At 42.6% G+C, this 13,356-nt stretch overlaps 1 protein-coding gene across 3 annotated transcripts in view; it reads left to right on the forward strand.

The window, feature by feature from the left end:
- The window catches only part of GTF2IRD1 (GTF2I repeat domain containing 1), a 108,759-nt gene that overhangs the window by 68,847 nt on the left and 26,556 nt on the right, over nt 1-13,356 (forward strand). For 2 of the 3 annotated variants that reach the window (XM_066576818.1, XM_066576832.1), the window contains exons 13-17: nt 3,694-3,774; nt 7,027-7,116; nt 8,335-8,397; nt 12,225-12,290; nt 13,013-13,196. In XM_066576818.1, coding sequence (XP_066432915.1) covers nt 3,694-3,774; nt 7,027-7,116; nt 8,335-8,397; nt 12,225-12,290; nt 13,013-13,196 — 484 coding nt within the window. The remainder of the gene's footprint in view (nt 1-3,693; nt 3,775-7,026; nt 7,117-8,334; nt 8,398-12,224; nt 12,291-13,012; nt 13,197-13,356) is intronic. The other variant, XM_066576826.1, reaches the window with a different exon arrangement.

Here is a 13,356-nt window from a genome sequence, read left to right on the forward strand (position 1 = left end):
TTACAGTGCCAAACAATATGGGAAAATGCAGCAGTATATGCTTTTCTATACAATAATAAAAAAACTACACCAGTCTCTATCATAGAGTAGTATAGTAGTATGGACTTATTTGGCGTATGAGCATTCCCTGGCACATGAGCAGAAAATACTAAGCGTGGTATGACCTCAGTGTAAGAGGACTGAGTTGCTTGTTCGATTACAGTGCTTCAAAAAAATAAATTGTGAAAATGAAATATGGTTGATTTCCTCAGAACCAATACTCTATGGTATCGGATTGACCAAAAGACATTAGGCTCCTTTTGAATATTTGAATTGGATGACAGAAAGAGAATACAAAAGTCCGTGTAAGGGTACGTTCACACAGAAATGGTGTGGACTTTCCACAGTGGAAAATCTGTACCAAAATCTGCAGCATCTAACAGGCTGACGGATGAAGGGGGCTCCCCTGTCTCCGATCGGCCCCCATGATTTTATTTAAGGTTGCCAATAGTTTGCTATGGCACGTGGGTCAGCAATCTTTGTTGGGTTATTAGTATAGATGAGCGAGTATACTCGCTAAAGGCAATTGCTCGAGTGAGCATTGCCTTTAGCGAGTATCTTCCCCGCTCGAGACTGCAGGTTCGGGTGCCGGCAGCGGGCACGGAGCTGCGGGGGAGAGCGGGGCGGAACGGAGGGGAGATCCCTCCCCCTCCCCGCTCCCTCCTGCTGACAGCCGCTACTCACCGCTCCCCTGCGCCGGCACGCGAACCTGCAGTCTCAAGCGGGGGAGATACTCGCTAAAGACAATGCTCGCTCGAGCAATTGCCTTTAGCGAGTACACTCGCTCATCTCTAGTTATTAGGCCTCTTCAGAGGCAAGGCCCAGCAGACTTGTAGAAAAAAACTGAAACAGCTTACTTTTCCCCCTTACTATGTACAAGGAAAACTAAACTACAAAATAAGTATTGCTATGTTTACAACAACCAAAATAAAAAGTTAACAAGTTACTCAATGTGTGTGAAAAGAGTGCAAAAAAGAAAAAAACATGCCCAAATTTGCTAAGTTAGCATAACCACCCTTGGAATGAACGGAATGCAAATACAATCATTATAGCTCATTTCACAAAAAAAATCCTTCATACAGCTCTGTCAACAGAAAAATAAAAATGTTGTGAGTTTTTGAATATGGTGATACGGACAAAAATATATGTTTAGTTTAAAGTGTTTCTCTTGTGCAAACGTCATAAGAGATAAAAAAAATATATACATTTGGTATGGCACTAATTGTACTGACCCATAGTAACATGTTATTTCTACTGCATGGTGAACATTGTGAAAAAAAGCCCATAAAACTGTGCAAGTTGTGCATGTTTTCTTGTTAATCTTGCCTCTTAAAAAAGGAATGAAAAGAAATCAAAATCTTATATTTTTTCCAAAAATTATAGCAATGACAACTAGAACTTCTCTCACAAATAACAAGCCCTCATACAACTCTGTAGACGGGAAAATAAAAATACTATGACCCTTGAGATGCAAAAACAATTTCTTTTAAGTATTGCTTGTGTACAAAAGTAGTAAAATATAAAAAAAAGTATAACCTTGGTATAGGCATTAGTGTGTTAACCCAGAGAATAATGGTGTCATATTATTTATACCACATTGTGAATGGCAAAAATGTAAAAAAAATGTTAGAAATTCAATTTTATTCCACCTACCCCCCCCCCCCCTTCAAGAAAAAAATAATAATACACATTATGTACCTCAAAATGAAGCTATCAAAGATACAACATATAGAGAACCTAGGAGAGCCTTTCAGGAGGATATAAGAAGGTGATACTCAAGCTGGAAGTCTTGGCAAAAATGTGAGAGACCTTTTTGGTGGCTTGGCTTAGGCTAGGGCTAGCCTACAGCAAGACATAGAATGAGAGAGAGAGAGAAAGAAGGTGTTGTCAAGTTGTTTTGTATACTTGGACTGCCAATCAGGCTTTGTTATACTTAGTATACCAAAGTGTTATTGACAAACCATTATGTGCTATAGAAGTTTTTACCGTATGAAACTACAGTTCCCAGTATGTTTCACTGAGGCAGAAAAAAGTCTATTAATATTAAATAGCCCTTCACAGTATAGACAGTATTAAAACTAAATGTTATTGATATAGTTACAAAATAGGGCTCAGGACACAAATAGATACCACGTTAACACGGTATTTGATAGTCAGCGACTAAAATAAATGATAATTGAAGAGGTAACGTGAATACCTGGACAAACGTACAACACAGAAACACAAATTTAAGAATAAGAAAGTATGTATGGCCCCCCTACCCTAAACTAGTAATATATTCCCAGGTAGTCACATATGCCTCATGGTCTGTGGGTATGGGGGGTTGAGGTTCCCTAGTTATAGGGTGGGTATTGAAGCCCTACCAGGACCAATAAACCAGTTGTCCCTTTATGAACAGGCAGAAGTAGCCAAGCTCTAGGCACAGGAGTCTAGCCTACATACCAGTAGAGAAAGGCCTACATTGATTTTATGGTATCCATTTGTGTCCTAAGCCCTATTTTTTAACTATATCAAAAAATTTTAGTTTTAATGCTGTCTATACCGTGAAAGGGTACAGTTCCCAGTATGACGTAAACAAAGGTAAGGCAACGCTGAAAGCGATAACTGCACAAACCAGAATGCTGTGGACCTTACACATGAATGCAGTACTGATGTGATGTGCAGTCCAAAGAAAGAAGACACAACGATACTGAGTGACTCACATCCTTAAACTCGTTCCTTTTCTTCTCGATCTAGTGCAGACCTTCATGATTTCTGCAGCTAATACTTGCCTTTGTGGAATTTGCATCTTTGGCTCATCTGAAATTGTGTCACCCGAAAATAGAGCTCACTGTGCCCCCAGAAATGAATTATAACACACACTGTGCCCTCAGAAATTTACATGTACTACCAGAAATAAATTATAATATACAATGTGCCCCTAGAAATGAATCATAAAATGCAGTGTGAATTTTAACACATGCCATGCCCCCTGCAAAGTAATAATGCCCCCACAATAAATACCCCCCCTCCTTTCTAGTCTCCACAGTAATTAGTGCCCTATTTTATGGCCCACACAGTAATTAGTGATTCTCATAGTGGCCTCCACAGTAGGTAGTGCCCTCCATTGTGGCCTTCACACTAATTAAGTGCCCCTCCTTACTAGTTTAATGCAGTAAAATAAAAAATGTATTATACTCCTCTCTTTTGCTCTCCCATCCATTGCTGGATGATCTGAACATGTGACTGCTGTGGTCCATCACTGCTCTTAGTGGTTACATGCTCAGATCAAGTGATCCCATCTCCTGGAAGTGATCAGAGACCTATGGGACACCCACAGAAACAGACGGGGCAGCGAAATTGGTGAGTATAGTATATTTTTATTTTGGGCTACATAGAGAATCACTGGAAAATGGGATTGTGTGAGAACCCAACACCTGAGTGTATCCTGGGAAAATCGGGTGACTTGACAGGTGTGAACATGTAATAAATATGCAAGTATTTGTTTCTAAGATACAGCTTCATAGCAGCACACCTAGTAGTTATGTCAATTAATTTGATCTCTGTAAGAGTCTTTTGCTATATGGGCCCGAATTTGTTTGCTTGTCGGTTCGTTTTGTAAACTGTCATGGACTTGTAATCAGTTGAAAAAATATATATATTCTTATTTAACAGGAACGTCAATTGAACAGAATGGATTAAAGGAAATAAAAGTCGAGCCTGAAGATCAAGAAATAATGCAAGTTACTGTTCCAGGTACATATGATTGTCTGGCTAAGGACTTATTGACATATTTACGACTTATAGCCCCATTGCATGTCAAAATGCTTTATTGCATTCCTAGTTGTTCGAGGTTTTAGATATTTCCAAGCAAAAGCAGTTTGTCGCCGATTGCTTCTGTAGAAAGTTCCTTCTCCTGTGCTAACCACTGTTTGGCATGAATTTCTATTTATTTAAAAAGAGGTTATTCAGTGGCTGCAGACTGTATTGCATAGTATTATTTCCCAGCTGCTGCAGGTCTTCTTTAGGGCTCCAACCCACTAGCGATAGGTTTTCTTGCAATGCGAGAGTGAGTGAAAACGCATGATTATGAAACCAATGATCTTCAATGGCATTTACTCATTTGCGTTATGTGCACTCAAGCCTCACAGCGTTAAGAAAAACCTGCACTATCGCCCATTGTTTTCCATGGGTCCAGCAGCAGCAGCACTGGCCCCATTGAAAACATAGGGAGTACATCGCGCTCCTCTGACACAGCTGTCACAGCTATGGCAGGGAATTCCTTCATCCCCGCTGGGACCAAGGAATCCTCTGCCACAGCTGTCACAGCTGTGGCAGAGGTCCGCAATGCTATCCCATTGCTTTCATTGGAATCAGTGCTGCTGCAGCCCCATTGAAAGAAGTGGGTTGCAGGCAACCATCGCAGTGATGATTTTCGGGGAAGGGCTTGAAATATAAGCCCTTCCCTGAAAATCAACCCTAGCTGTAAAAAAAAGTTTTAAAAAAATTTCCTTACCTAGAAGAGCCGTCCGACTCCTCTCTCCCGCCACGGCAGTGGTCTTCTGTCTTCTAGAGATTTTTCAATCCCTGCCTCCAGAAAGTGCTTCCTCTGATTGGCTAACCGCTGTGACCAATCAGAGGCAGCGTCCAGCCGTCATTGAATGACAGCTGAGCGCTGCCTCAGATTTTTCACAGCACTCAGCCAATCACAGCGAATGAATGGTTGAGCGCTGCCTCCTGTCTGATACTTATCAGATTCCATCTTGAAAGTAAGATTATTGCTTTCACTTTCACATCAATCCCATGGTCCATCAGCACAGCATTAGCTAGAGGCTATACCATTTCTTCCTGCTGGCTGGACAGTTTAATTATGATTACCTTCTACATTATTATAAATAAGCTACAGACGATAAGTATACATTCAGGAGAATGAGCTGTGATCTCCTCTATTATAACTATGTGGCAGGAGCTGTGTGATCATCATCATCAGTAAGGCCGGCTACACACGACTGGGTCAGATTCCAGATGCCCCCATGTTCTAATAGTGGTCCTTCTTTGTCCCCACATTTTACTATCAGCCCCTCTGTGCCCACATATTTTAATAGTGGCCTCTTTGTGCCCCCATTGCCTAGTAGTTATCCCTTCGTGTTCCCACAGTTTAATAGCGACCCACCCCTTTGTGCGCTTCCACAATCTAATAACGACCAACCTGTGCTCCCACCTCACAACTCTGGCCAGCAATGGAGAAATTCTGTTTCCTACTCACTGCTGTCTGATAGTACACGCTGCACTGCAGCATGTATAACGCAGCTCAACTTGTCCACCACCTCCAGCACTTATATTTAGAGCCAGAGCAGGGGAGGAGTTGGGCTGTGTCAGCTGTCAGGCAGTAGTGAGTGAATAGGAAATAAAGTTGGCCTGATGAAGAGCAGAGTTGTGGAGGTGGCACCGAGGAACCAGCCCTGGCTGCTCTTGTGGTGAAAGGATGGTTGCGGCTTAGGGCTTGGGTGCAACTCCGATCTCCGTAACCCTTATAGCTATGCCATTGTGTACTGTGTATTATAAGTAATACCATATCCTTCCTTTGTCAGTTATTAAGAGTCACCTTGGAGTTTGACTACCTTTGCCTTATACTTTTATTTCGTATAGAATTCCTTGTTAACTGTTAATAGTCATTTAGTTTACACAGTTATTACACTGTAATAACTGTGTATGTACAGTGGGTCCAGGAAAGTCTTCAGATCCTTTCACATGTTTTTACATTTTGTTTTGTTGTACAAATTTTAAAAAATTCAAGTTTTTCACCGATCATTCTGCACTCAATACCCCATAATGACAAAGTCAAAACAAAATATTAGAAATCTTTGTAAGTTTTCTAAGAATGAAAAATTAACATTTTGCATTGACAAAAGTATTAACACCCTTGAAATTTAGCTCTGGGGGCTTCCCATTTCTCTTGATCATCTTTGAGATGTTTCTATACTTAGATTGGAGTCAACAATAGTAGATTCAGTTGATTGGACATCATTTTAAAAGACGAACCCATGTCTATATAAAGGCCCTTTTACACGCAACTATTATCGCTCAAAATTTGCTCAAACGGCAGTCGTGCACTAGTCATTCAGTTATCGTTAGCCAGGGTTTTTAGGCTAGCATAAAACTCATTGCTTGATTGCTGGAAATTCTTTCAGTTTGAATGCAGTGTTTCCAGTGGCTAAGTGATGGCTTGGTTTTGCTTCGCATACTAATAAGTGCAGTGTTTATTTAGCCACAAGAAGAACAATGTAATATATCAGCCTGATGTTTGCTCAGCTGGGCGAAGTGTTTATACAATAACAATTGATAAAACACGTGCCCAGCTGAGCAAACAACTTGCTGAGGAAAATACTGGAGATTAAAGCCATTAACTGCACGTGTTATTTTATGCATAATGAAAACAAAGATCTGGTACCGTGTTAGCCAGTAGAGCAAAATGTGATTGTTCTCAGCAAGAGAAACGACGTAATCTTGTAGATATGATACCTTTTAATGGCTAACAAAAATACATGATGTAATAATAGCGAGCTTCCAAACCAACGCAGGGTTCTTCTTCAGGCTTATCAGGCTTCTTCAGGCTAAGCCTGAAGAAGAACCCTGCGTTGGTTTGAAAGCTCGCTATTATTACATCATGTATTTTTGTTAGCCATTAAAAGGTATCATATCTACAAGATTACGTCGTTTCTCTTGCTGAGAACAATCACGTTTTTATTTTATGCAAAAATGTTGGCAGTTCTTTCAGTCCTTCTGCTGTTTAAGCGATTATCTTTGTGTGTAAAAGGACCTTAAGGTCTCACAGCTCGCAATGCATATCAGAGCCAAAATCAAGATGTAAGGAGGAAAGAACTGTCTGTAGAGCACAAAGACAGGATTGTGTCTATCCTGGTATATGTTTGTCAAAATCAGTTTTTAATAACATTTAGTTTATTTAGTAATTACTTTCTTCTAACATCTTAATGCTTGTTTTCATAGAAAACACATTTAATTCCAATGAATTGGGTGACAGTTTAAAGAGTCAAATGAATTCAGAAAGTCCCACGTATGTGCTAGACACAGGAACAGGTAATGTTATCTACAGATAGTACGGTATATTGTGTACATACACTCATAGAATCTCCAGTTAAAATGTGTGTCTTAGGCCGCCTGCAGACGGGCGGGTCGGATCCGGCTGCGAGAATTCTCGCCGTGGGACCTGACCCAAGCGCCTGCAGAGAGCAGCGCATACTCACACGCGGCTCCGGCTGTTTGATGTGCCGGCTTGCCGGGCAGCCGACGCATGCGCAGACCGGAGCCGGCGGCCGGGTAGTGACGTTTCTGTGTGGGGAGAAATAAAACATGCTGCGGTTTGTTTGCGCGCGAGATTTCACGCGGACAAACCGCGGCCGTCTGCCTAGGATTGCGTTTGCTAACGCAATACTATGGCAGCTTCCAAGGGCGGAAATTCCGTGGGGAATCCCTCCGCGGAATTTCCGCCCGTCTGCAGGCGGCCTTAATAAATGTTCTTCATTTTGCATCTTCTATTTGTATTTCAACTGTTTTCTAAACGTTACACATGTAAATACTTGTGTATTTCTATATTGGTATATGGTATTTACTGACAGAGTAGTAGAAGACATAGTAGTTACTTATGTGTACACATATAGCCTGGAATATTTAACTACCATGTTTCCCCGAAAATAAGACAGTGTCTTATATTAATTTTTGTTCAAAAAGGTTTAACTTTTTTACATGTGTAGCTGCCTGGACACTATTTAAATTGACTTTTTTAACAAACTGTTAGCAGGGCTTATATTTCAAGCATCCTCAAAAAGCCTGAAAAATCATTTTGCATCTTCCAAAATTCTGGAAAATCATGCTATGTCTTATTTTCAGGGTATGTCTTATTTTCAGAGAAACGGGGTAGTAACAGAACTTAGTCATACTGTTAATTATAAAACACTGGCAGTGAGTTTTGAAAGGGCATGCTCATAAGTAATGTCATTTGACAAGGTTCTCACATTCAGTACAAGAGCTAATTGCCACGTACACTTCTGTCTGTACAGAGGCCTGCCTTTATAACTAGATGGTAATTTGCTTCTTGAATGTCTATGAATGATGGAATAATAGTAGAAAATTAGTGATTATATATATAACACTACATTTTATATATCGTCGTATTTTTGCATGTATACATTTGTATGAAGCATAGGAAAATAACAAACTATACAAGCATTGGTCCTTTAAAATATGGCTTATGTGACCTGATTTTCTTTTTGTCTTAATTTAATTCACTTTATGTAGTTTCTGAAAAAGGAATCAGTGGTGGTTCAAGATTCAACAAAGTGGACGAGAAACATCTAGATGGTAATTAGATTTTGTGTGTTTTACTATATGTGGTATGACTTAGTATATTCCAAAGGACTGAGAATCGAATTGAATGGGTGACTTATTTTGAACTTTTTGATCCATCTAAATGTTAAAAGAAAGAAATCAACAGGCAGATCCCTTTAAGGCAGTGATAGGCAACCTTTTGAGCTCGGTGTGTCAAAATTCGCCAAAAAACCAAGCATAACTCGGGTGGTGTGTCACTTCGAGAAAAAATCCATAAATTCGCGATATTTATAGATTAAATAACAAATATGTATAATTGTAATGTATAACTGTATTTAATAAACCCCAAACTCCCATAGCACAGGCCCTCGCCTCTCCCAGCCTCCCCCTCACTTATCTCAGTAATGACGAGCCCCCAGCGGCGACAGCGCACCCCACAGCGGCCCCCAGCAGCGACAGCGCACTCCACAGCGCCCCCCAGCAGCGACAGCGCACTCCACAGCGCCCCCCAGCAGCGACAGCGCACTCCACAGCGGCTCCCAGCAGCAACAGCGCACCCCACAACGGCCCCCAGCAGCGACAGCGCACCCCACAGCGGCCCCCCAGCAGCGACAGCGGCCCCCCAACAGCGACAGCGCCACCCACAGTGGCCCCCCAACAGCGACAGCGCCCCCCAACATTACCTGCCCCCCACAGAGGCCCCCGGCATTATCTGCCCCCCCCAGCGGCCCGCCAGCGGTGACTGCCCCCCACAGCGCTCCCCCAGCGGTGACTGCCCCCCACACAGAGGCCCCCCAGCGGTGAATGCCCCCCAGCGGTGACTGCCCCCTCACAGCGGCCCCCCAGCGGTGACTGCCCCCTCACAGCGGCCCCCCAGCGGTGACTGCCCCCTCACAGCGGACCCCCAGCGGTGACTGCCCCCCACACAGCGGACCCCCAGCGGTGAATGCCCCCCCCCCCCACACACACACACAGCGGACCCCCAGCGGTGACTGCCCCCTCACAGCGGACCCCCCCCCCCCCTGACCCATGTACTTACCTTGTGGATGCTTGGATGCTCCGCTCCTCGTGTTCTCAGCGCCCTCCAGCAGTGATGATCTCCCGCGCACACTGTGACGTCAGTGTGTTGCAGGACACCTTCTCCCCCGGACGCTTCCGCGGTACCAACAGGTAGGAGACGTTGGGGGACGGGGGGAGGAGGATCCTGTGGCACCTTGACATCACAGTGTGCGCCGGGATCAGCGCTGGTTAGTAGTGCTGGTTAATGAATACCGGCAGGGGAGTCACGGCCCCTGTTGGTATTCATTAATGGGGTGACCGGCCGCGTGTCAGCGACCATGGCTACGCGTGTCAGTGCTGACACGCGTGTCATAGGTTCGCCATCACGGCTTCAAGGGCTCAAGTCCACAGGCTGTTTTGAATTCCAGGATCCGCGTGGGGCACCCACGTAGATGATCCGGAGTTCAAGCCACCCATAGACAATAATGGATGCCCGCAGCTTAACTAAAGCATGCGGGTTTGTTTTGCAGACCTCCTGTTCCGGAAAACAAATCGTAGCATGCTCCGTTTTGCCGTGGATCCAGCTGGGACGGCTTCCATTGAAGTCAATGGAAGCCGTCCGATCTGCGGCACACCCGGAACTGTCACTCCGGGTGTGCTGTGGGTCCCGCGGAAGAGTAGAAGATTTTTTTAAAATCTCCACCGCGCATGTGCAGGGGTAGTGCCGGCTTGCGGGCACGCCCACATGTACGAAGGAAACGCCGGACGACCCGCACGCATCCGGACTGGTAAGTAATGTCCGCAATCGGACATGAGGCCTAAGAAAGAACAATTACAATTAAAAATATTTTACAAATTTCCAGTGCATTATACGGTAAACAAGCTGATATACCCAGCTTCGTCCCAGTTAATTTCGTACAGGCATTTACCCGGTGGTTCGCTCAGACAATTTTATGAAATCATGGTTACTTCAGAGGAACCGAGGAGTAAAATATGTTTACCATTCTCTTCAGTATATACATATACGTGAGGTAGATTCTCCTAAGTACCGTATATAGACAGAGACGTGAGCTGGATTATCCTCAGTATATACACATAGAGATTATGACTATTTACTAACAGGTAAATCTTCGCATTACTTATCCGTTAGTGATGCAATTACGACAATACCAAAACAAAATAATTTTTTTTAGGTTTTTCCACTTTTTTACAATAAAAACATTGTTTGAATTTTTTTCTTTGCATCTCTGCATTCTAAATCCCATTACGTTTTTACTTTTTCATCAATGGAGCTTTGTGAGGGCTTGTTTTTTGTGTGATGAACTGTAGTTTTTATTGGCACCATTTTAGGGTACATATGGATTTTTTGATCACTTTTATTGCACTTTTTAGGAAGGGGAAACAGAATGCCACCTATGGTATGTTTATAATTTGTGTCAAAGTATGGGGTTTTTTATGCAGGCACAAAGCTTAAAATCCCCTTAGTGATGAATGCTGTTTTGCAGCTTTTTTCAGAGTTTCATTCCTAGAGCCATACCTTTTTTAATTTTTCCATTGACATAGTCCTATGAGGGCTTTTTTTGGCGGGACAAATTGTATTTTTTAATGGCATCATTTTTGGGTACATATACTGTATTGTATACCTTTTATAATTTATTTTTAGGGGGATTGGGGTAAAAAAAATAAACTCTGCCCCAAACCTCCATACTTTGACAGATTATAACCACACCATAGGTGGCTCGGTATTAGTGTATCTTGACGCCACCGGAAGCTAGGGGTTTGACAGGAGGAATGCCCCTGTCACACCCCTAGCTCCCGATAGGGCCAAGGCAGCAAGGTCCTAGCAGCACAGTGTGGACCACTGCTGATTTGTGCTGCCTTAGGCTAAAGGATACTTAGCTTCTTACGCTTACATTATGAGCAGTAAATGCTGCCATGTTTGAGGTTTAACATGGCAGCATGGCAGCCAGCAAGGCTTGGAAGAAAATTAAGCTTCAGCATAAGCTTCCAGGGTGGCCACAAATCCCTCCACACGCTGCACATAGCAGTGTAAGCAGGGCTGGCATCCCCCATTTGATGTGCAGGTTATCAGCTGACGGCTCCGGGTGGCCGACTGCTCTCTGCTGCGTCCCGGCAACGTCTGCAACCTCAGTGATGGCCGCCGTCTGTGTGGTCCATGACAGCTGCTCCGCTGCACGAAATGAAGAGAGGTGAGGGGGAGCGCGCTTGTGCGGCAGAGCTGCCGGGAAGACAGCTTAAGGAAGTTGTTCGTCGCATCTGCTAAACCTCCGCTGCGCTTCTGCACTTACGGGAGTTTCACCTTCTGTCCCCCGCCGGGGCAGCCCAGTTTTCAAGCTAGCTTTGGAACCAGAAAAGGTCACAATGGTACCATTAAACTTTGCATAAAAAGATGTACAGGATCTCCAGTTTTTAGCTTCCATGATCGCATAGTTCCAAATTTATTAATAGCTAAAAAATGCCATTTTATTCATTGTTGTGCGCAGACTTACAGACACCCCCCTAACAGGGGGGTCTAACTGAGGGACCATGAGTTGTAGAAACCTGAAACTTTGGGAAACTTCTTTTGATACCATGGGCGTCTAATACACAAATTTTGAACAAAATCTGAGATATGAACGTGGGGACTTTTTCTTGTTTTAGACCACTTGACATGGAATGACTCCACTTACAAATAAATAATAATACTGTACTTGCTTGATAGTCTTGTTCAGTCTGTGTAAATGCATGCTACTTATAGATACGTTTCTCTAAGGAACCATCTTGCGTGCTACACATTAAGCAAACAAAATGAAGTAATGAACAGAATTGTGACCTTAATTTTTTTTCTATCTTGCATCAAGAAGGTATCGGAGATATCATCCGACAACTAAGAAAACGAGTCGAAAATATATTTAATAAAAAATATGGTAAGTAATGTCATTTCTAATATCTACTATTGGCAAGTTTGCAAGAAACTATGCCTACACCTTTGGAAAAGCTTTGTGGATTACTGAGTGTTTACAATCCCTAGAGCTACTTGTTAGTTCCCTCCTGCATGGTTTTATCCTTTGCTTAAGGCGGCTAAAACTTTACAACTAATAATGGGAATTACTTCTGAAATCAGTTCATTAGTAACTTACTAATGCACTCTTTATTTCTGCAGTACCACCATCTGCTTTATTACTTAAACTACACCATCTCGCAGCCTGGTCTTGACTGCTCCTCTGTAAGATGGCTGAATATCCAGGAGCATGTGACATTTATGGTCACATGCTCTTCCATATTCAACCATCTTATGAACAGAGGCGGAGCCAAGACAGGTCCAAGAGGCGGGGCTACCAGGGGACGTGGCTTAATTAAGCAGAATGAGGAACTGCAAACATATGGGCCTATTCACTTCCGGGTTCCATCAAAGGTTTCCGTCTGGAAAAAGGGATCCACGTGAAAACCTGGATGGAATAATAGACTTCCACTATTCAAAACATTAACTGACACACCCTGCATATATATATATATATATATATATATATATATATATATATATATATATATATATATATATATATATATATATATATTTTATTATTTTTTTTTCCTGCATACACATGCAATTTAACACTTTGTAACTTTTATTTATTTTTTTGAATAGCAAAAGCAATTGGTGCGTCACACCCAGTTAAGGTGCCATATTCTAAATTCTTGATGTACCCAGAAGATCTGTACGTTGTGGGCCTACCGGATGGGGTCTCATTTCGGAGGCCCAACTGTTTTGGAATTGCAAAGCTCAGAAAAATACTAGAGAACAGCAGTGCCATTCAGTTTGTAGTGAAAAGGTAATGGTGAGATTGAACCTGTCTTGATTTATAAGTCCTAACTACATTTATTATATCTCATAGTGGAACTATTTCTAAACACAATGCCATCTATCAAAGTGTTTGAACAGGTTTTATTCCATTTTTCTATTTCTACCACTCCATGTTTAGGATTCATGTA

The sequence above is a fragment of the Eleutherodactylus coqui genome, chromosome 1 (genome assembly GCF_035609145.1).
Source record: "Eleutherodactylus coqui strain aEleCoq1 chromosome 1, aEleCoq1.hap1, whole genome shotgun sequence".
Lineage (NCBI taxonomy): Eukaryota > Metazoa > Chordata > Amphibia > Anura > Eleutherodactylidae > Eleutherodactylus > Eleutherodactylus coqui.